A 25,001-nucleotide genomic window follows, 5' to 3' on the forward strand; every position below is an offset into this window, starting at 1 on the left:
TATTTTTAACTACATGGAGAAAAAGGAGAGTAACAGAGCCCAGATTTCTCTGATGAACTCAGGCTTGTTTTTGGTTTTGTAATTCTACAGTTCAATGAATTTAATATGCATGTAAAGATTGATGTACACAAAGAAAGATAACTTTACACTTCTCAGTTTTTCCATTGTTAAAATAAAGTGAAACAGTCAAAGTAGGCTGTGTAGTCAGCAAGGGTCATATCAGTAGCAGATTTAGCTGACTAAACATTTACTTGTAACAAAGCATTAAACAAGTTAGCTTTATTTATTTTATGGTGCAAAAATATCTTCCCTAGTAATTAAGAAGAAATACAAAATTGCATTATGAAACTTATATTTATAAAATTTACATTTGTAGAAATAAAATGTTTGCTCAAATTTTCTGCAGAATTCTATATAATAATGTATGTAAAATTATAGTCTTGCTGAGATTATGTCATGTGCTTGTCTTCACATACACATTATTTTTCATTTCCTCATATTTTACAATAAATATTCTGAACATGGGATATATCAAAACCTATGCAGTATTTGTAAATATGGTATGTTATTCTAATTTAGGAGGAAACTGCTTTTATCCCTCAAAGCCTGAGCTACTGTAATTGGGCAGCTGATTATAGTAGTAATAGGTACTACTAAAAATGTACAGCCATCTATATGATGGCTTAACCAGTACTAAAATCATTTACTGAGAAAACAGAACATCGCAAAGTAAACTTCCCAATCCAGAGCTGTTTACAAAGAAATTTCTACGTCAATGCAAGGAAGGGTTGAACTACTCAACCCAAACTAATGCAAAAATCTTTACAGAGGAGTTCTATTGGTACACTGCAACTCACTTTTCAGTAAGACAAGATAAATCACAGCAAACGTTTTATCTGATGCCTGTCATTTGTATTAATGAAAGCTGAAATAGATGGGACATCACTACCACATTTGTTTATTTATCTGTTAGTACAATCAGGCAAGAAGTGGGGGATATAAAGTACAAATGGCTTGTCCACCCATATCATTATTCTGTTTCACAGATATATTTCATATGAATGCACCATTCAGATATTTATACCAATAATTTTATTATATTTCCTTCAACTATGTAAATGTTTACATGCACATTTAAAATGCTTTTACATATACCAATAAATGTTATTACCCTCATAGAAGTTAAGAAATACGTAAATCTATATAAGGAGTCCAGCATCTTCCTTTTCTAGCCCAAAGACCCAGCCAGTGAGGTTGGATTGACTTTTGTTGTACCTGTTAATTGTTTATTGGCAATTAAAAGATTGTAATCATTATAAGATAATGTTTCCATGGCTTTATTTGCTTACTATAAGGCCATTCCTTTTGTCATCTTAAATTTATTCCATTTTGGTTTTAACTAGCTTCTTCTAATGATAATAGGCTGTCCTATTTATTTTGATGACTCCCAAGAAATTAATGACTAACATTCAAACAGCTGAAAGAATTTGCAACACATAATCTCTTTGGCCTGTAAAGAAATCAGTTGATTCCTTTATATATATATATATGTTAGTTTTAATTCAATTATGGTACATCATTGCAGCACAATACTCTTGTTTGGTATGTCCTCCCAGAAAAAAAAGAACCTTAATGTTGTCATATTATCACATAGTAGATAAATTATGAAAAGATAATCTATCAGTGCTCCTACATCTTTGTTAACTTCTTTTCCTGAAAACACCTCTTGCTAAATGTCTTGATTAAAGTCTAGGATCACATACATTGCAGCAACTCTCACTGGAAATTATTCGATTAAAGGAGCTATTTTTCTATTTCTTGCTTCCATTTTAGGTCTCAATAAACAACCTATTATAAAATCTAAATTGTGAGCTGCTTATTATATTCATCAACTTTTAATCTGCTTTTCTTTTACATATTTTAGTACTGAATAAACTTAGATTTTAAAGTATATTAGTTTTCTTAATCTACAGCCACACTAGAAAGCCTCAGATAACAGAAAAAAAGAGAAAAAAAGAGGAAGATTAATTACTGCCTATAAATGGAGGTCACAAACAACATTTTAAAGTACTGGACTCGTCCCCGGATTTTACTATACTGAATGTCTGAAAGAGTTTGCCGAGGTTTACTTCAGAATAGCTGTTCATAGACAACCATTTGTCTACTGTGTTCTTCAGCTTTTTGTATCCCTCCTTGTAGGCTTCCAACATTTTCTTCAATTCATCTATAGGGGCAGAGAAAATTAAAAGATTAGAAGGGGGAAATACATTACTACTTAGCCATGCTTTGCAGAACTTTTATGTCTTTAAAACATGATGATCTCAAAACCCATAATTCTTTGCAAGATGCCTGCTGATGAGCTTGCTATTCCCCTGCTTACATTTTTAAAAAGTACTTTGGTCGACATGTTTATTTAAGTGTCATACTTGTTATTTACAAACAGATCAAGTGCATCAAGAATTAGTCAATCCACTTGTCATGCCCAACTGTATTGGCACACCAGCTTCTGTCAGTAAATGTTAGGAAGCTTAGTTTGTCCATTAATGCTGAATAAATTGGGGTAGAGAGGGTAGAGAAGAACAGGAATGAGGGAATAGATTCAGCTGTATCACAGAACCAACTGATAGCAAAGAGGTTTAACGAAGAAAACAAAACCAAGTTTAGTGTCACAATTGTCTGACCATCTGCTTTCAATATTGTGAACGTTGTCTCCTGACTAAATTACTGAAGAGCTTTATAATGATGAGGACATTGGGAACTTTCTTTAATTGCTTATTATAAGGCATAGAAAAGTCCCTCCAGAAATGCTCTGAAGGCTATTAAAGTGAAATGAACATTCTGTTCCACACTTACATTTCCCCCTCAAATTTTTAGAAAAGCCATTTATGAGGGCTGCAATCAGAAAATCAGAAATTCTCCTTATGAATTCATTTATGCACTTTTAAAGTGCTTGAGGAAATACTTACAGGCACCCTTCCCCCTTTGCTATATGCATTAACACATTCAGTGGGAATACCAAGCAAGTTGCATATTTTATTGAGGTACCTTTATGGGAATATATAGACAAATAGATAGATAGCCTGTAGCTAACTTGAGAAAACAAAATCTGAAACTATACGCCACTGGAAGAACCAGAATGACTACAAGAGATTGTCTTATATCAGATCAAGCTATCCCTTTAGATCAGATTGTTGATTAATTGGTAGTGGTTTTTCTTGGCCCTTTCAAATTGTTTGCTACCAGAAATTACCATCCTCTCTGAAAATAGTGCTGAAAACTAGGCAATTTATTTTATGAAATAAGTAGACAGACAGACCAGCAGATAGATATAAAATGATTACAGGTAGTCCTCAAGTTATGAATGTAATGGAGCTTGCCCATTCCATTCATAATCCGAGGATTCGTGGGAGTGAATCTTGTACCTTGAACAGGATCACTTCCTCCTTTTGCCCATGCATTCACTAATTGAATGCACAGTTCGTTAAGTGCACATGAGGTATTTCAGGGTGGGAAAGGCCATGGGGTGCCCAGTGATGGAACAGGCCACCTGCTTAAGACCACCCAAGGCCTCCCTGACCCACTGAAATACCTCATGCTCCCCACAATTGCTTTCCCCCCCAACCTGCCATGCCTGGTCACTTACCGTGTGATGAACTAGCAAGCCATCTCCTCTCCAGCCTCTCAGCCACGTATGCCCCTCTGCAGCTCTGTTTTGGTGTGCTCAGGCCTCTCCTGGCACTTTGCAAGCCAAAATGTAGGTCCGTTTAGGGCTGCACAGGTAAAGTCCCGGGCGAGGCCTGTGCAGGCCAAAACAGAACGTCAGAGGGGCGGGCCGTTTTGGCCAGCAAAGTGCAGGATGAATATTGCAGAGCCTCTGTGGTTGTTTGTAAGGGTGAACAACTGCCGTGGTGCTGCAAGATTTGTACTTTTGGGACTTGTTTGTAAACACTAGGGGGTGCTGATTGTGTAAGTTTGAACGTTCACTAAGGGAACGCTTGTAACCCGGAGACTAGCTATGTATATTGGAATTTACAAGAGCAGATCATTGTGGAGCCCTTAGTACGTTCTGAATTTGCTTATTTTCTTGTGGATATTTCATTATCCAACTAGGTAACATCTTAAGTGCTGTAGTACCACTGTACCAGAGCATTTCAAGACACTGGAGTTTTAAGATACCAAAGTCTAACAACAATTCTTCTAGTAAATGTCCACTGCAACTTGCCTGTGAATTAGACTGGATTGAGAGACTGGCTCAAAGTCACCTAGTAAAATTATGTGATTTAGGATGGGCTTAGAATTTTAGAACTCTTAACCTAATCTCTTTACCACTACATTGCACTGGCACTCTTTGTGAATTTGGAATAAATACTAAATATACAAACTGTTTTTTCTATTTCATAAGGTGGATTATTCTAAGGCTCTGAAAATCTTTTAAAATAAGCATTTTGGAATATGCAGGAGTATACATGAAACATGTTTTGAAATCATTGAAAGAACTAAAAAATTTTCTAGGTTCACATAACAGTTTTAAGAAGATGTTTCTGGCTGTCTCTGAAACATTTTGACAACATTCTGGCTGTCTTCTTTTTGCATTTTTTTAAAAGAGAAAAGCAATGTACTTCTGTATCCATTTGCCCACAAAAAGATGTAGCTGCTTTAACTATTTGAAAGAGCTACTTTGTATGCTTTCCTACAAGCTTTTAAAGCATATCATGCATAGGCTTTGCAGAATTCTAGATTATATTATTGATCTTTTTGTTTTTATTCATTCTCCTTTTATGCAAGTTAGAGAAGTCCCATGAATTTAGTGGATGTTACTAGTTCAAGAGAGTAACAGCGTTTCAATTTGCAAATCTCATGATTTTCCATCATTAGTCATATGGTGAGGTATGATGAACATCTAGGAGGGTTATACTTTCCCATTGAGGAAATTAAAAAGAAAATTTCATTAAGGTTTACTATTACATGTCATCCTCACTTAACAACTCATTCATTGATTACTCGAACTCATAATGGTGCTGAATGAGTGGTGATTATGACTGGACTTCGTAGTTACATTGGTTGCAATGTCACTATGGTTATGTGATTGCAATCCAAGTTGCTGGCTCTCAATTGTGATATTGCAGCATTTTGTGGTTATGTGATTGCCATTTGAAACCTTCTTTGCTGCCATCCTACAAGCAGTGGAGAAAGCAGGTGGTTGTAAATTGTGACCATAAGATATCCTTACTTAATGATCCATGGTGATTTGCTTACAGAGCCCTGGTGGCGCAGCAGACTAAAGCACTGTTATTAACATCAGCTGTCTGCAATTACTGCAAGTTCAAATCTCAGCAGGCTCAAGGTTGACTTAGCCTTCCATCCTTTCTAAGGTAGGTAAAATGAGGACCCAGACTGTGCGGGCAATAAGCTGACTTTGTATAAAATATACAAAACTTTGAAGGCTATTGCTTAACGCATTGTAAGCCACCCTGAGTCTCCGGAGAAGGGCGGCATATAAATCAAACCAAAAATAAATAAATAAAATAATAATAATAATGGCAACCAGAAATGCTGGAATTTCTATCCAATATGTCATTAAAAGTTATAACCACGTTGGAAATTCTGGTCTCAGTTACCATCATAAAGTAAGGGCGACCCATATTCACTATTTTTCACTGAATTAGTTTTTACTGCCAATTTTTTCATTTGTCTAGTCACATCCATCTTTTTATCCTATATAATATATACTTCTATATATTGTATGATTTGCTTGGTTTGATTAATAATTTTATTAATCATTACATTTAAAAAGATAAAAGCTTTTTATCTTTTACAATACAAAATACAAAAGAAACAAGAAAAAGTAGAAAGAATAGAAATAAGAAAAATAGAAAAGAATAAATAAGAATATAGTAAAGAAAAAGAAAATACATATAAAGAAACCGCTCCGTACCCCAGGAATAGAATTCATGGCCAACTGAGATCTAGTCTACAGTGCCTTCCTCACTTTTTAAAATATACATCTAAAGCAGCGGTTCTCAACCTGGGGGTCGCGACCCCTTTGGGGGTTGAACGGCCATTTCACAGGAGTCGCCAAAGCCCTCTCTCGCCCCCTCCACGCCTTCACTCACCCTCACCCTCTGCTTCTGTTGGATCGCCGTTCGCTTACCCCGCCCACTCCCAATCTATTGCTGCCTCCTGAGTCCCAGCTGATGGCTAGAGGGAAACAAACCGTTTAAATTCTTGCCGCAGGGCTTCAAAGGGCCGCCCTACAGCTGATCAGTGTTAAAAGAAAACATATGAGAAGACCGGTGCCTGCAAAAATAGAAAAAACAGCCCCTTTCAGCTTCAGCATAGGTTAATTACCATAAGTTGATTTTATCAGCCTCCGGACTCTCAGCTGATTTGCTCTCAGCTGTTTTGCGGAGGGATCTGTTGCTAGCTGCAAAGAGAGGAGCAGATTTTTTTCCCCCCTAGCTATGGTGAAAAAACAAAACTGAAAGTAAAGCAGGGTCTTTGCTCCAATGTGACAAAATGAGGCAGAGAGAGATTTCTTTTTTTCTTTTTCCTCACCAAAAAAGGTAGGTGCAAAACTGCAAACAATGGGAAATTTAGGGCAAAAGAGGAGGTTCAAGATTTTAAAACACAAAAGAAAAAAAGCTCTATTTAACTAGGGAATTGTAATAATTGAGATACTATTAATTGTATATTGTGTTGAAAGCAGAAATGGTTAAGTTGTGGTTTGGAGGAATATATGGGGGAAATTATTTGGTTTATTATTATTGGTAAATATAATTAATTGATTTGTAAGAAATTGGATTGCATGGAAATAATTGGAATATTCATGTTCATATTGATTGATATAAAAAAAAGATAGTTATATAACTAATTGATTTATATTAAAATGTTGAATTTGTATTAAACAACTGTATTACATAATTACATAATTAACCAATGTGAGGATGGATATAAAAATAGATGACAATGGGAAGGGGTATAATATAGAATAGAAGGGACAAATTGAATTTGATTAAGATTAGAGATGAGGATGAAGGGTAACATTGGTTTTTTAAAAAAATAGATGAGGAATAAATATGGCAAAAAGAAAATATAGAAATTGTAAATTTAATTGAAATGACTAAATACTGGTTAAATTTGTGAACCGGCCAAATACTCTGTTCAAAGAAAATACATCGTATGTTTATATGTGTGTTTCTAATTATTGCTATTTATTCATATTTGTTCTCTTTTATTCTTTAAAGTTTAACAATTCATTCTTTATCTTAATATCTTTATATTTGTTTGGGGTTGGTTTTCTTCCCTTTCATCTTTTTTATTGTACAGCAATCTTTCTCCTCAAACCTACCACCTCTCTCTTTTCTTTCTTTCTTACTTTCTCTTCCCTCCCCCTCTTCTTCTCCTTCCTACTTCCTCTTCCTTTCTCCTTCTCCTCCTCTCTTCCTCCCTCTCTTACCCTCACTCCTACTCTAATTTCCCTTCCCTTCCTTCATCCCTCTCTATTGCTGTATCCTTTTATGCATATGGACTACTCAGAGGGCTGAAAAATTTATTTTTGACTGGTCCTCGCACTTTTGACCAGTCCTCGAACTTACGACTGTCCTCACATTTTACGTTTTTTGCCCTATCTTATCCCCATGGTGAAGAGAAGCAGTTGTGAAATGAGTGACATAGTTGTTAAGAATGCTGCACGGGCATAAATGTGAGGATGGTCATAAGTTTGAGGACCAATCAAAAGTGCGAGGATCTGTCAGAAATGACTTTTTTCAGCCCTCTGAGTAGTCCCTATACACATAGCCACGGCCACCCGGTCACATGACCAGCTAGCCACGCCCACCCGGTCACATGACCTCCAAGCCACGCCCACAAAATAAGCCACGCCCATAGAACCGATAGTAAAAAATTTTAGAACTCATCCCTGGTTGGGGGTCACCACAACATGAGGAACTGTATTAATGGGTCGCGGCATTAGGAAGGTTGAGAACCACTGATCTAAAGTAACTTATATTAGCATTTATTTACTCGAATTAAATTTGTCAATTAGCACTCCTTTAGCTTTTTCACCTCATTCTTGCTTTATTAACCAATGGATCAGTGAAAACTGCCTTGCTCTCATGCAATGTCTACCTTTCTCCTTAGCATTTCATTATTATGATACATATATTAACACATATGATTAAAAAAGGGCTAGTTATGCTAAAAGATTGGACGTGAAGTAGTTCAATTAAAAAACAAAACAAAAGTAACCATGAGAAAAATTTGATCAAGTTTAGTTTGTCTTCTCCAACATGGCTATTGTTAAGAATATAGGAAACTGAAATTTATACATCTAGAAAGTACTGAAGCTGGGGACAATTGTTAAACAATGATTTGACTGAAGACAGAGTCATGTTTTTCTATGGTTTTTTTTTTGCATACACAAAATTGTCATTTTTTTCATCCAACTAAATATGATCTTGATGGAGTAACTTACCAAGTAGGGCCAGCCCAAGAGATTTGACTGTCTATAGCAAAGGATGGGATATCATCTTGTCATTCATGTGCAGAAGATGAACAATTAAATCTTACTTTGGTAACATTAGTCTGGTAATATTATCTGGTAATAGAACAGTGTCCTTCAGAAAATTTGGGGGCAGCAAATTAGAGATGCCATACCAGGCTATGGGTCATTAAGAGTCTAGTCATCCCACCACTTGCTGCTGCCTCCGATGTGCTATAACTGCTATTTCAAGCAGTCACCTCGCCATGTCTAACAGTAGGAACACACGCACACGTACAGAGTGTATATTTATACTTTTATACTATATATAGTTATATAAATTATATATACATATAATTATGTATATAATGTTGCTCATATAGAAAAATGCTTTGCAAAATTAAGGAGGAATATTTTATTTTAAAATATAAAACAATAAAGAGAAAGTACACCACTAGACTATAGCCTTATTTGTACTGCAGCAGTATATGCATTTGAATGACAGAAATGCATTTGATGACTGGGGAGAATAGATTTAAAGAACTGTAGTAATATAGAGCAGGGAAGATGAGAGAGGACACAGCTCCTGATGTGTTTACCTCCTCTACTGATGGGATATTGACTTTTCCCACCAGGTTGGTTAGAAAGGGGACTATTTGCGCTGCCACACAGCAGAGTAAGAATGGCAACCAGCATCGTTCTATGCTCTCCTTAGTAAAAGACAATTGTGACCATTGTATAGCACACAGTCAGTCAATACTTTCAAGCTACCATACCATCCAACTTGGAGATGCATATAAGAACTCTCTTTTTTTCTAAATAAAATTTATATCAATAAAATAGTCCATCTTTTTTGAGAACAGTGTTGTTACATGATGGAAATTGCTTGTAGAACATTCAGATATATGGACAGAACACAATTTTATATAAACTGCTACCATACCCTTGACATTTGTGCAGAAAAAAATCCAAACAGTCTTTTACAACATCTAAACAAGATATATACCGGTACTATGCATTGTGTTTTCACACAGAGCTTCCTAAAGATTTCCTAACTTTTAAATACAATACACAATTAAGTTTTAAACCGAATGTTGTAAACTATAAAAGAAAAACAATTTAAATTAAACATTTATTAATTGGTATTTTAATAACTGAAGATAATGTGGAATTTATAAAATGTATTAGCATTCTTCTAAATATTTTCATTATTTAAATAGTGCACAAATAAATATAGAAGCCTTTTTTGGCTTGCTTTCACTTGTATAGCAGATTTTTATATTTTATATCCAGTTAATGGACACTTAGTCTTTCCATCTTAAATTATTAGTGAGCAAAGCTGATAATTTATTGTCTCAAATATTACTTGATTTTTGTTAATTCTAAAACTTGGAGAATTTTAGCAATGGGTGATTTTTCATTTAGAAAGTTGTAGGTTGCTACATACAGTTCTTATTCAATTATTCCTGTCTGTTCAGGAGTCAGTGCATCATTCTTATTTTGTTAGTTTTTTATTTGAAGAATATGCTAAATTATAAACCATTAGAAGGTGATTTTTTAAAACTTCACCTACATTATTGTATTTAATTATAACAAACACAGGAACACTAACAGTAGACTTTGTTCTAAATTCCTGTGTTTCATCTATTTCTATGCAAAGATAGCAAACAACAGTCAGTCATAATTGATTCTGTCAGATGTTATATAATCAGTCATAATTGTCTTACTGTCAATTTACAGTAAGTTAAATAAATATTCTGTCAATTATGAAATCAGTTAAGACAAGTCTTCTTTTAATTGCAGATTCCCCACTTTGCAACATACAGCACCCTTATCCATAATAATAGCTCTATCATTTCTACTATGTCAATATAAAAGAGGAAAAATTAGCAGCGCTACAACCCCCCCACAAAATATTTATTTAATATCAGTGATGATTAAAAAGTAGCAAGAGTAATGTTAATTTATGATGTTAATACAAATGTGTTCCAAAACATAGTAATTCCAGTACCATTATGATAAATACAGGTCAGCAAACTCTTGTTATTGTACATAACTCTACAGACATATGTGAATTATATAATGCATTAATTTCAATTCAGTTAATTTACACATTACATGCATAAGATGTATGCAAGGAAAGCTACAGTCAATATTTGGACACTAAAGCTGCTTTATGACTTCCACAAAAATCCCTCAACAAATTTTTCACCACATCCCAACTTTTGGTTTATATATTCTTCTGGTAGCGAACACCATTTCTTCTGTTTAGTAAGAATCTGGCATAACCATTCAAATACCTAATCATTCTTCTATTCTGTTAGATTTTTTTGACAGCAGAATATATTTAATATATGAAAATTATCTCTCTCTTACCAACAAAGAAAACCCTTCAAACAAAGACCATTGATACTATCACCGTTAGCTGTTAAAGTCCACCACCATTATTCTACAAACAGAGTCTCTTTTGCTTAAAAATAATTATCCTCACTTTCCTTGTTCTGTTACAAAAATATAGCTTCTAGGCTGAATAAAAAATAGGGCCTGAGTGCTTTATTACAGTGATCTCACAAATATTTAGAAGTGTGATTATAAGTCCATTCATTCTTAGTCTAATTCAGATTCAAATCAACATGGAGAGCTATTTTCCTTTGCTGAATCCAGTGCTATGGAACAGAGTTATTGCAGATGTGAGTGAGGAAGCCTGGCCGAGAAACCTGTCTACTTATAAGAGAATAAAGAGCATTGTTGTGGGGTGGGAAAATATTGTAGGGAGGTATCAGAAGGTGCAAATAGTGCTTTTCTCATATTTTACAAGAGCAAAGTTATCCTGAAAATGATAAATTTATTTCAATAGGATGAATGATTGTATCAGGGGTTGAGCAAAAAGCTGTTTTGTATTTCTAACTCCAAAAGAAATTGCACATGCCCCCTTGCTGTGGATTTAAAATACTGTCAGCATATTGGTCAGAATATATTTTATTTATTTTGGGGAGTGTGTATATACATGCGGGGGAACATTCTGCAGGATCATTAAGCACTGTTGTATAAATAAAGTTAGAAGATCAAACGAAAAAGGGGCCTCAGGTTAAATGCTGGAAGACAAGCTTAAATAAAGTTCTGCAGAAAAAAAGCAAGACATGCTGTAATTCCAAGAACCTATTACTTCAGACAATTTACTTCAAAAAATAAAATCAGAATGGTAAATGATTACCCCAAAGCAATCATGTCATCATCACTGAAAGATGGAATAAAATAATTTTTTGTGAAGTGGCTGAATGAGAGCAACTTAAAAGCCACGGAGCCTGTCAGAAGCACATTATTTCTTTTTACACCCCGTTTCCCAATTCATCTCAGTGCTGCTGACTAACCTTGGCTCCCAGCAGGTGGAGCATTTAAAATAAATAGCATTTCCTACAAAATGCGCTCCAACTGCCCCATGACAGACGCTTCCAATTCCTGGCCAGCCACTGGATCAGCTTCAGCGGTATCTAACTAGGTGTAAATACAATAACAAGCATGTAATTAAGTGAACATGATGAAGTTAATGGAGATAATTCATTCCATTTTGGGCTTATGAATATTCTATTAGATGTTATCAGGCAGCTGGAATAGCTGTTAATTTAATCATCATTCAGACCAGCAAAATGTTCTTTGTGCGAGTATAATTGCAGAGAATGAATAATTGATTTGACAATTGTACCAGTGGATTTCAAACAGTTCTGTGCGCTCTCAGAGCAGGAAGGGAGGAGAACTGGAATACTCAAAGCAGTGAAGAGGTGGCAGAGAAGCCAGCCTGTAAATTGAACATTATCAGGACATTATCAGGACACAGATAAAAGACAATTTTTATTTTATCAATGCAACACAATTACATTACAGAGCGCTAGTAATCACTCTGCCCACACTTTAAAAAGGGAAATAAATTACTCTTCATGTAAAAGGACAAAAAATAAATATCAAAACCATTTAGAAACCATTGATATTGGATGTTTAATTTTTTGCATTATATTTCATTATAGAAAATATCAAACTGTGCTTGAAATTGCTGCACATTTAACTCTGTTACCTGGAATCAAATGCACAGATTGTATTTTATACGTATCTCTGAATACAGAATGTTCTATGAATTACAATTATTTATTTCAATTTTTAAAGATGTCTATATAGTTAAAATATATTTATTTTAGTATATAAAGTACAACATATCTAAAGCATTTATATTTCATATGAACAAAATGTGTGTGAATCTGTGTTTGTCTATATACTCATACAAACTTATACACATATATAAACATTGTCATTCTATGCCTTTTATTTCCTTGAGTATCAAAACAGGAAATATTTACAATATCATCAAGAGAGGCAATTATTATCACAAAATTTGCTTTCAAACAGTGAAGGCCCAGATCTGCCAGGCAATACTAATTATATACTCACTCTTTCTCTTTAAATGTACCTAATATGGGGAGACTTTTAATGCCCTCAAATATGTTACAACAAATAGGAAAAATGCAACATTTCTGTACTTTTGCTAAATCTATTGAATAACAGACATGTAAACCATTGGCTATGTGTGTGCCCAGGGAAATTTAGTGCACAATGCACATAGTGAAACCAACCACCAATAAAGTCTTAAACTCTTATTGTCTGAAAGCTTTAACAGATCCAAAGGAAATTCTGAAATTCCGACTAGTATACCTCTAAGGAAGAGAGGTGTGCTGAGTCCAAGAGATATATGCTCTCAATTGCATAGGTAGCCTAGAACAGAGCACACAGAGCAAATGGGATTGCTTAATGTTCTTCCCACTGATCCTTCAGCAATTTGCAAAGCCATTATCTGTTAACCAGATTAGATATGTTCAAAGTTTAAGATTTAGTATATAACTCAGTAACGTAAAATTAATGTTTAGATGTTGTAATATTAACATTTTTCATCGATTATATAAAACAAGATATTTGTGACATTTAGAAATAAGTAAAAATGATGTACTGATAATTTGATTTTAAAAAAATGCTGAAAATCTTAATGGAAAATTCATACTACTAGACAATGCCTGAATTTTTCTGTATTATCATTTTTGAAAACATACATACAGAAATTACAGGTGTTCTCATCTAATCTTGTATAACAATACTCTCCAGGTATATTAGATCTATCACCCTTAATTTCCAGCAGCTATAGTACACTGGCTATTTGTTTTTATTCTTTGTTGTTAATTATTAAAGTTCCAACCATATTTCTAACATCTGTAATGTATAAATAGTATGGATCCAAGTGAAAAGTTGGAAAAAAAGGGGAAAACCCCTAATATTTCATTTCCCTCAAATGGCTTTTGGAATGACCCTCATACATATTGTTTAAAATATTTCCTTAAAATCTAATTGAAGTCTCTTTCCTCTCACGCTTACTTCCTTTCATGACTTGGATATATCCATATTATTTTCTTGGCAACAATATTGAAATGCCTTGGTGGCTAGAGCCTTAGTAGAGCAGCAGACTAAAGCACTGTTAAGTAACACCAGCTGCCTGCAATTACTGCAAGTTCAAATCTCACCAGGCTCAAGGTTGACTCAGCCTTCCATCCTTTCGAGGTAGGTAAAATGAGGACCCGGTTTGTGGGGGCAATAAGCTGACTTTGTATAAAAAAGAACACCGCTTAGTGGGCCCCCGAAAGCCCTACTAACAGGTATATACAAAAGTATGAAGGCTATTGCTTAACGCATTGTAAGCCGCCCTGAGTCTCCAGAAAAGAAAAATATAAATTGAACCAATAAATAAATAGTGCCTTCTTCCAGATTTTTTAAAAATCAACTTTGCTATCTACAAACTGGGATTACTTGGTGTTGACCAAGATTCAAGTACTAATCCTGTCCAATTAGCCTTGTCTAGGCGTGCCCATCTCTGTGATTTTTTTCACTTAATATTTTTAGCTTAAAATGGATTGCCAGTTACATGGCAAGTATAAGGGTTAGCATATGCAAGTTGTTAGAACCTTTATTGATATGCCTGGCATACCTGAAACACAAGAATAAAGGTACTGTTAACTCAGATATAGATGCTATTGAAGATTCAACCATAATAACAGGTGTATGTTAGAATTTGTAAGGATCACCTAATATGTTTTAGTAAGTATATCCATAACTTAATTAATAGTAAATATGAAGAGTATGATAGATAAGGAGACATAAAGTTAATAGTCCAATCATGCAAGTCAGTAAATAATCTAAAATTGCCCAGTCTAAAATTCCAGCAAAAGTAATCCTGGTTGTCTGAAAATCCCTAAATTGTATTCCCAACACATCTGAAGCAGCTAAGGTAAGAATCAGCAAATTTTATTATAACATTGTAATGCCTTTAAGTTGGGTGTCATTTTTTCTGTTTCAGAAAGCTTTACACACCCGCATTGGGGCCCCAGGCCAATTGCCAGATCCAAGTCTTTAGCCCCTTTTGGAAGATCAAAAGGATAAGTGCGGATCTCACCTTGGAAGGCACAATGTGCCAGAAGATGAGAGCCATGGCAGAAAAGGCTCTTCTTCTGGACCCCGCCAGCTGGAATTCCTAGACTGATGCAGGAAGCCCCTTCTGTCAGTATGGGTGGAGCAGGCCAACCTCACTGGGGTGAGATAGTTTCTCAAATATCCTGGACCCAAAACGTAAAGGGCTTCTAAGGTAATAACCAAAACTTGAATTTGATCCAGAAGCAAACTGGCAGCCACTGGAGCTTGCAAAACAGCGGTGTAACATGGGACATTCTAGGGACCACAAGAACCTTCCAGCAAACTGCTTTCTGCACTATCTATAGCTTTCAAATACTCTTCGTGAGCAGCCCGATGTAGAGCAAGCAGGAGTCGTGAGTCTAGGAGAACCCCCCAAGTTGCGCACTGGGTCTGTCTGAGGCAGTGCCCATCAAGAACTAAAGATGTTAAACCCAAAAGTGCTTTTTCAAGAGGCAACTGGACTTTCTTGATTTTTTAATTTTTTTTTGACTTTCTTGATTTTTTTTGAAGACGTTTCACTTCTCATCCAAGAAGGTTCTTCAGCTCTGAACAACCATGACCTAGATGACTGAGAATCTCATAGACATAAAGAAGTTAAAGTCCTGGATTCTGAAGCTCCACACACTCAAAAGCCACTTGCCAGGCTTAAGCCAAAGCCTGTTATCCCCTATCCAGAGTCCACAGTTTCTAGGTACCGCAAGAGGGCAGCAGCAGCAGTATTTGGGTCACCAGGAATGGAGATATAAAGCTGAGTATCATCAGCATACTGATGGTACCTCATACCCAGTGGCTTCATGTAGATGTTAAAAAGAAGTGGAGAGAGTACTGAGCCCTGCAGCATATCATAAAGGAACTCTGTGAGAACAGAATTTGCAGCTCAAGCAAAAATGGCTAGCAGGACAATGCCCTGTGACAGAAGTGGAGGGAATGTGCCCCGAGTAACCTCAACAGAAACTTATAGTTGACAGTGTCTCACCATATCACCACTAAGATAATGAATGAGGCATTATTTATCATTCATAGGCCAAGGAACAGTTAAGGATGAAATCAGTCAACTTCCTCAGTGAATTTGGGATGAAATGGAGGCTGTGTGAGACATCTGGCAGTAGATTGTGGAGAAGAACCAGAAAGTATTTGAAAAGTAGGTATAGTACAGAATTGCTAGATTCTGTTATTTAAAAAAGAGAAATGTTGTTGCTAGTGTAATAAGTAAAACTATACTGTGCTTTCACTTAACATTTTCTTACTATTAATACATCTAATAATCTTAAAAGTTTTAAAATAAGTAATTACTTAGTAAACTATAACTTATTAAATTAGTGAATGAACTTGTTTTTAGTCTCACAAACCCAGTTGGTTTTTCTGCACTTGGTGTTGCCACTAAATAAACCTGAGTTTTCTATGTCTAAGCCTTGAATAATTGTCCTGTCATTACTTCAGTATCCTCTGTGCCCCTTACCTGACAAAGTAAAAACCTCTGCCCTCTGCTTAATTTGCTGTATCATTATTATTGGGAATCATAACACATGGTAGTGCATGAACTAATTATTTTCTTTCTGTAAATTCCTGTATGAAAGATTTTTTTAAACATAAATCTTCCTATTTGCTAGATATGCATGAGTAATTTGCATGAAATAATAACTGCACAGGAATTTGGATAATAAGACACTAATTCTTCATCCTGGCAGTTGTTAGCATACTGGTCCTTCAGAATGAAAGACTTTTAAGTTCCAGTGATAAATCCTAATTTGTTACCAAAGGATCAGTCTGGTCAAGTTGGAAGGGACGTTGGAGGTCTTCCAATCCAACCTCCTGAACAACCTGTTCAGGCAGGAAGCCCTATACCATTTCAGACATATGTTGTCCAATCTCTTCTTAAAAACTTCCAGTGTTAGAGCATTCACAACTTCTGGAGGCAAGTTGTTCCACTGATTAATTGTTCTAACTGTCAGGAAATAGTAAGCAAATACTGTTTACTACTTTTAATACTATTGTTATTGATATTAGGAGACAAAAATATTTTTAAGCCATATAAGGCAATCAGGATGCATAAGAAAGGGATACAGCATAATCTTGAATACCTTCATAATGGAAGACAGGTGAGGGAAAGCAAAAAAACACAAGTTGCTCCCATGCAGTGGTGGGTTCCTCCCGGTTCCACCGAGCCGGTAGCGTTGACAATATGACATCACTGAACCAGTTCTGGGGCTCCCCCGCCTCCACCCCCCCTGTGTTATTCTTACCTTTTATTTGGCCCCACCCCCAATCTATTGCTGCCTCCTGAGTCCCAGCTGATGGTTAGAGGGAAAAAAAACTGTTTAAACTCTTGCCGCGGGGCTTCAAAGGGCCGCCCTACAGCTGATCAGTGTTAAAAGAAAACAAATGAGTAGACCGGTGCCTGCAAAAATAAATGGGTAGACTAGTGCCTGCAAAAATACATGAGTAGATCAGTGCCTGCAAAAATAAATGGGTAAACCAGTGCCTGCAAAAATAAATGGGTAGACCAGTGCCTGCAAAAATAAATGGGTAGATCGGTACAGCTCTGCAAGCAGTTAAAAGCCTGGTAGACCAGTACCTCTGCTAAATCCTAAATAATTGTCACATAACCATCAAGCCACGCCCACAAAATAAGCCACACCCACAGAACAGGTAGTAAAAAAAAATTAGAACCCACCCCTGCTCCCATGATATGGAAATGTTTCTCTTCTGCAGGTGGAATCACGGTATGAAACAAAGAATGTCTATGAAGTGTAATGGCTCTGGATGGCTTCATTAAACTACAATTCATATATTGCTTTAGTGGATGTGGTGGAGGTGATCTGAAGGTTGTAAACTTAAGGCAAATTTTTTTCCTGCCATGTCTTCCTTATTATCCCAAAAACATGGGGAAAATAATGCTACTTTTTCGCTGATGGTTAGCAAACCAAATTATAAAGAGCAGCTTGCTGTAGTTTCCTGCTCTCCAAAGTGAATTGAGTGGGTTTTAGTCTTGTTGTGAGCTGTCTCAACCATTTGAAAAAAGTTACTGGAACAGAAAACATTTCTCACAGAGTACCTAATATTCAAACAATTTTATTAAGTTGAAATTCTGAGGCATATTTTCTAGCCAAATAAGAAAAAAGTGGCTAGGTGAGTAGAGGCAGAAGAAAAGACATTTTTTGCCTACCAACCACGACTTTCAGTAAGTTCCCGCATCAAACAAATATATATATAAAATATGTATATGTGTACAGATTGTACACCTTCAAGAGCCCCTCTCTGAGGGAAATGGGCAGTTAAGAAATAGGAAAAATATAAATAAATAAATAAAAAAGGCATCAAGACATGTGAAATTATTATGGCTAAATTTATGTTGATAATCTTATTATAAACATTGACCTTTATCTTCTACATCTTTCTCAATTTTTAAAATATACTGTATGTTATTTACATATAACCATGTTTTATCATTTTTATATTGTCGACATTAAGGCTTTAGGAGTGTCATTTCAGAATACATATTGCTAATGCTGCCTAAATTTCAAATTGTCTTGAATTTGTTGCTAATTGATTGGAATAATGCCTGCAATTGTATGAAATCCAACATAAATTTAAGGTGGAAAAGATACAATCAAATCCAAAATCATTCTGTATGGATAAAAAATGAGTCACAAAAATTAAGATAGCTTAATTTAAACATAAAGACTTATCAAAAGATAAAATTATAAACCCTGCCATTGACAATCACAAACAAAAATGTAAAAAAACAAAACAAAACAGGAAAGAAACAGTGAATAAGCAAAGTCAGTGTGAAGACATCACCTGCCAACATATCTAAAAACTGCTTCCTGAATGCTTCATTTCACAGGAATTTCTGTTTGCTATAGGGCAGTGATGGTTAACCTTTTTGGCGCCAAGTGTCCATAGTGCGCACGTGAATCCATGTGCACGTGCCAGAACCTCCAAAATGCAATGCGAGCACCCCCTGTGCATGCGCCCCACGAATGGCCCCATGCATGCACATGTGCCCCTCGCACATGTGTCCCGTCCTCCTGTCCCGTTTTGGAAAGTCCTGCACCAACCTGGAAGCCAAAATGGGGCGCGGGGGGCTGCATGAGGCCCCCCTACGTCCTATTTTGGGCCTGGAAAGCCTCTTGCACTAACCTGCACCATCTGCATGCGCCAATTTGGTGTAGTGGTTAAGACATTAGGCTGGAAAATGGGATACAGTGAATTCTTAGGCAGAAAGCCTGAGCTGGGTAACTTTTAGTCTGTCACTTTCTCAGCCCTAAGAAAGAGGCAACAGCAAAACATTTCTGAAAGTCTTGCCAGGAAAACTATGGACTAGTCCTGAAATGATTCAGAGGCACGAAAGGAGGAAAAAAAAAATAGTGGTAAAAGGTGAAACTTTAGTCTACTCTTTCTTGCCAATTAAGCTGTTGAGTCTTTAAAGAATACAAGTTCATTCATTAGTTGCAACTTACCGCAGACTTCTTTTTACATTTTTTAAAAGAAACTACTAAATGTTAGTAACGTTGACATTGTCAGTTATTTTTAAAAATGTTTTATTTGTCATTCATTATTTGAGTTTGCCCAAAGTATTATCTAAAAGAAATTTTCATATAATCCTCACAAGACATATAGGAAAAATATTCTCTACAATTTCCTTGTCATATTTTATGTTTCTTTTAAACCTCTATGGTATAATATTACTAAAACGTCTTGGACTAGCTTCATGATTAACTATTACAGTTTATATTTATAGCAGAGCCACCACCCAGGGCATGCCCGGAATGAGGTCCCAGGCATGCCATCGACATGTCCCGAAAAACCCTCCAGGCTGTAGAGGTCCCTCCTAACCCAGTCAAAGAAGGGGGGGGGGGACTCCAGCCAATGATGACCAATTGTCGGATCCCTATGACAGTGAGGATGATGGTGAAGATGATCTGATGATGAGTGAACCGATCCATCCCTTCGTCCTCCCTATACGTCTCACAGCCCCAGAAACAGGGACCTGGGGCACTTTTCAAGCCCTAATAGACACAGGCTATACTAGATGACTGATTAATCTAGCCGCGGTTCTGGGGATTAGAGCGAAGAGACTGGCCCACCTGATTATATTTGAACAGGTTGATGGGTCCCTATCTGACTGAACCAGTGAAACTAGAGTTAGCGGAGCACTGGGAAGCAATTTGATTCATAATAGCTCCCAAAATGACAGACGCAGTCATACTGGGACTCTCCTGGTTAGACAAGTGGGGGCCGACGATCTGATGGGAAGGGGGCACCCGGAGGCTAAGGATAGCTAGAGGACCCCAACCCCTCCCACACCAGCAAATAGAAAACCCATCCAAAGGCCCCACCAGAACTATTGGCAGCCACCTTTGACAAAAACCCAGAGGTCGAACAGATCCCCAAAGATATCAGGACCTTGCGGAAGTGTTCAGTGAGGCTGAGTGTGACATCCTACCCCTCCTCCACCATGAAGAGGATTGCACCATCGAAATCATCCCTGGTGCAAAAGTACCCAAACCCAAACTGTATGCCATGACACCCTGGGAAATTCTAGAAATGCGCAAATACATGGACAAAAACCTAGCAAGGGGGTTCATCGAGCCAGCCAAGCCATGGATCACAGCCCCAGTCCTATTTAAAGAAAAAAAAAAGAGATTGAACTATGAGATAATGCGTGGACTTTATAGGTATAAACTGTGTGTGTGTGTGTACACAACCTATATCCCCTCCTTCTCATGAAGGATATGCTGTCTCACCTAGCCAAGGGAAAAGTCTTTACTAAATTAGACCTCAGAGAAGCATACTACCGAATCCACATCAGGGAGGGAGATGAATGGAAAACAGCATTCAAGTGCCCCCTAGGGAGCTTCCAATTCAAAGTAATGCTTTTTGACTACAGGGCCCCCTGGTAGTGTTTATGCAGTTAATAAATGAGGTGCTGTATGAGCACCTCTATAAGGGGGTCCTGGTTTACCTTAACAACATCCTCATTTACACCAAGACCATGGAGAACCACATACCCCTAATCCGCCAAGTACTGGAAAAACTTCTTGCGGCAAACCTGTACGTCAAGCTGTCAAAATGCGAATTTCACCACACACATCTAGGCTAACTGGGCTACCGAGTGTCAAATGAGGCCATAGAGATGGACCTAGCCAAGGTACAAGCCATCCTACTAAATGACTGATTAACCTAGCCATGGTCCTGAAACTGGGGATTAGAGCGAAGAGACTGGCCCACCCGATTAGATTTGAACAGGTCGATGGAGAAGATACAGAACAATTAAAACTTGGATCACGCGTTTTCTGAATAGTTTTTATCCCAGGGCTATAATTGCACTCAATTAACTAAAGGGCCACCATCAGTGAGCTGTTGGACAGTATTACTTGGTCTGTTGTGTGGATGTTTAGGTAGTTTAGGGGTGGAGAATTGTGGTGGGTGACAGTGTGTTTGGGGATTGTTATGTGTGTTGGACCTGGTCTTTGGGTGTTAAGTGAATTTCGTTGTATGGGTATACTGTGTATACACGTACAATGACAATAAAGTTATTTATTTATTCATACTTAAAAACTCAAGATTTCTATATACATTTTAAACTGTGCAACCTCAAAGCGTTTTTGCAGTAGCTCCTCTTGGCTTTATTTTATTTTATCGATTTTTAGTATACTCATTGGAGCCTTTTTATTTAAATAATTTTTTCAAAGATGATAACAGAGTAGATCACAACACAGACAAAGTTTTGGCTGATAAGGACTAATAAGGCATGGGGAAAAGAAAGTAGCGCCATGGCACCAGCCCAGGATCTCTCCCACCAATGAAGAATGCAAAACAACCAAAAATTGACAAGCACTTTGCTGACAAGAAATTTGTAAGTAAAAATATTCCCCCCGCCTTCATTTCCAACAATCTGGAGAGGTTAGAACGGGACCGGCAAAGAGATTTGACAAAACAGCAGATACTAGACTTTCTCGATCTGGGGGGAGGGGAGCAAAATGACAGCCAGCTGTTTTCACAAACGAGTTCAGCTACAGCCAGTATGGAGACCGAGATAAAGTCTAAAAAGTTTAACAACAAACTAATCCAGAGTGTGGAGAGAATTCACAGTGTGTGTATTCTTACTGTGGAATACAACAGAGTTTATGGCAAAGCAATGCCTTCTTACAGCACAAACGGTTGTTTCAATATTTGAACAATTAATAACCATTCAACATAATGTAGAGACACTGAAAAAAGATATAGCTGTTTTTCTGCAAGCACGACATCGGGCTATAGGCACCCCTACTAAAGTCCATACAGCAGACTTGGGTAAATCCCATATTCAGGATAAGGAAGAGGAAAAAGAGCAAAGACCCAGGAAAACAGTTAAAGAGCCTGCCAAAACTGGCAGCCCATTCGGAAAAACAGTCCTTCTCCACACAAGGCATCAAGAGGAGGAGGTATTAATAGAGAAGTTTCATTGGAAGACAGTAAAGCATCTCCCCTACAATTACAGCAATCACATTGCTCACTACAAACACATCAGGTTGCACTTAGAATCCATATGAACTGAATTAATCATGGACGCTGGATTACCAAGAGTGCTATACTAAATTCCCTAAACCAGCTGCTTCACTGTCACAGATTCATCTCCGTGCTGCGGAGTGGCTTCCTGAGGCCCCAAATTGGAAGTGGATACTTCTGTCTTTCAAACAGCCGACCATATCACTGATGCTATTCAAGATGAAGGCACATCTAGTCTCCTTTCAAATCTTTCCCGTCAGAGTTTTCTGTAAGGAAAGGGTTAAACCCTTAATTGTTAACATGCAAGCTCTCAAAGTTGCTGTCTCTTCCCAAGAAGAGACATTCTCTTGCATTCTCAATCTTGGAAAAGAGGGAGGAAGAAAGTGGGAGTAAGCCAGCCTTGTTCAGCGAAGGTGTACTTAACAGCACAGAAACAGGTCTCATTAATGCTTTTGGCACTCTCCCAAAGAAAGAACAAGATAGCATACTATTCAAATTAGAAAATTTAAAGAAATCCTTATTGGACATAATCGACACAGCTGAACCACTTATTGATCTGGTTTCCCCTATAATTGAGCCTCTTACTTCTCCCCCAGGGGGCAAGGATTTGCATGAATATGAGAGCATGGAAAACAGAAGGCAAAACACACAGGGGCCATTACAGGCCCCAATAGAGAAGGAGATGGTGATTATCCTATGATACCTTTAGCACCACATAAAGAAATTGAGAGAGGACCCACGTCAGTGTCATCAGCTCAAGGCCGATTGGAGCATGATCAAATAACCCCCTGCTCTACACCTAGAGAAGAGGCATCGGAATGGCAAACCTTGTTAGCTGGTGCTAAATCCTCTTACCCTGAACAATTTTACCAGGAGTCAACACAGAATTTAGATGGGGCATCCCTCCTTTTAGAGAAGGCCAATTTCGTGCGGGACGACACCTCAAGCCATTGCAACAAACATACAACTTCCCTTTGTATATATCAAATTTCCTGATGAGCTGCGAAAGAGGATCCCCTCTCCATCATAACCTGGAATATAGCGGGTTGGACTGTTCCATCAAAAGACCAACTTTTTTTTGACTATATACCACAATTTGACATTCTCTTCTTACAGGAAACCTGGGCCTCCGCAGAGATATAATTAGATAGTTATTGGGTTAACTCTATCCCAGCTGTCCCAAGTAAGGTGGGGGGGGGAGAGCTAAAGGGGTTATTGTGACATTAGTGAATACATCCTTGCAATTTAAATGTGTATCACTGCTATCTTTGCAGCCATGTGTTGTGACTACCTTACTCTTATTTAAACAGGTGGAGATTTTGCTTTTTAATATCTACATTCCCCCACTCAATAAGAATGATTTGATCAACAAGATTTGGGATGGCATAGAAGATTTTATCCTGGGCTGCTTAGATAAATACCCTACAGCAGCAATAATTATTGGGGGGGACTTAAACACTAGGATGGGCCCAAACGATCAAGCATTATTTAATCAATTTAAGATCCATTATGATTGAGAATGTACTAGGAGAATCCCTGCATCTCAGACAATTTAAAGACACTAAGGCAAATCGGGCAGGACTGTGTGTAAAATAGATGACTGTACACTTGGACCTTTGTATCCTGAACGGTTCCACTTGGGGTGACTACCCAGCAGACTATACTTATCGAGGAGCAGGAAGAAAATCCACAGTTGATTATTGGAAAGTATCATATGACCTCTTGAAGTTCTTGCAGAAGTTGGAGGTAGACTCGCGTCTGGAAAGTGATCACGATTCACTTATCCTTACTCTTACATTACACCAGAAATTACTAAGGGTTGGCTCAATCTACCTACCCAGATTAGAGAGCCAAAATACCCAGGTAAAAATTAAATGGACCGAGAAAAATGCAAAGGAAGTTACTAAATGGATGTTAGCTCCAGAAACCATAGAATTATATACATCTCTACTAAGAAATAAGTTTGAATGACCATGCTTAGAGGAGTTTGAAACTTTAATATCAAATTTGAAATCGGTTTTCACTAACAGAATACTAGCTCACTCCCAAAAGCCAGTTTTAAAGAACAAAAAATGGTTTGATAGAGATTGCGTGCAATTAAAAAGGATCTATAATAAGGAGTACAGAAGAAGTAAAAATGACCCTTCTGAGGATCCCACTCACTTCTTAAAACAGCTGAAGGCACAATATAAGACCCTCCTAAAAAAAAGAAAAGTGCGGCTTTGAAGGAGTCTTGGCAGAGATTAATTACATTAGTCGGGACAAAAAATACATCTCTTTTTTGGTACATCACCAGAGGATTGGGGAAATCCCCCCTACCCCCAACTAATCAGGTATTGATTCAGGCCTGGGAAGAATATTTTAGAGAGTTATATACAGATCCCGAGTATGTAACTAAGGAGAGCCAAATTAGTTTGGACCAAACTGCTTATTGGCCCCCTGTTACACCAGAAGAGATATCCCGGTTGATCAGAGCCCTCAAGGCTAATAAGGCACCTGGTGCTGATAATGTCCTCCCAGAAATAAT

General features: G+C 37.2%; 1 protein-coding gene across 8 annotated transcripts in view; it reads right to left on the reverse strand.

Annotated features, from left to right (window-relative positions):
- Positions 1-1,077: 1,077 nt before the first annotated feature.
- The window catches only part of POLA1 (DNA polymerase alpha 1, catalytic subunit), a 559,576-nt gene continuing 535,652 nt past the window's right edge, over positions 1,078-25,001 (reverse strand). For all 8 annotated transcript variants that reach the window (XM_034433156.3, XM_087871335.1, XM_087871332.1 and 5 more), the window contains one exon: positions 1,078-2,224. In XM_034433156.3, the coding sequence (XP_034289047.2) occupies positions 2,049-2,224 (176 nt within the window). In that variant the 3' untranslated portion in view covers positions 1,078-2,048. The remainder of the gene's footprint in view (positions 2,225-25,001) is intronic.

This window comes from Pantherophis guttatus, chromosome 5 (genome assembly GCF_059756535.1).
Source record: "Pantherophis guttatus breed Tessera chromosome 5, ASM5975653v1, whole genome shotgun sequence".
Classification (NCBI taxonomy): domain Eukaryota; kingdom Metazoa; phylum Chordata; class Lepidosauria; order Squamata; family Colubridae; genus Pantherophis; species Pantherophis guttatus.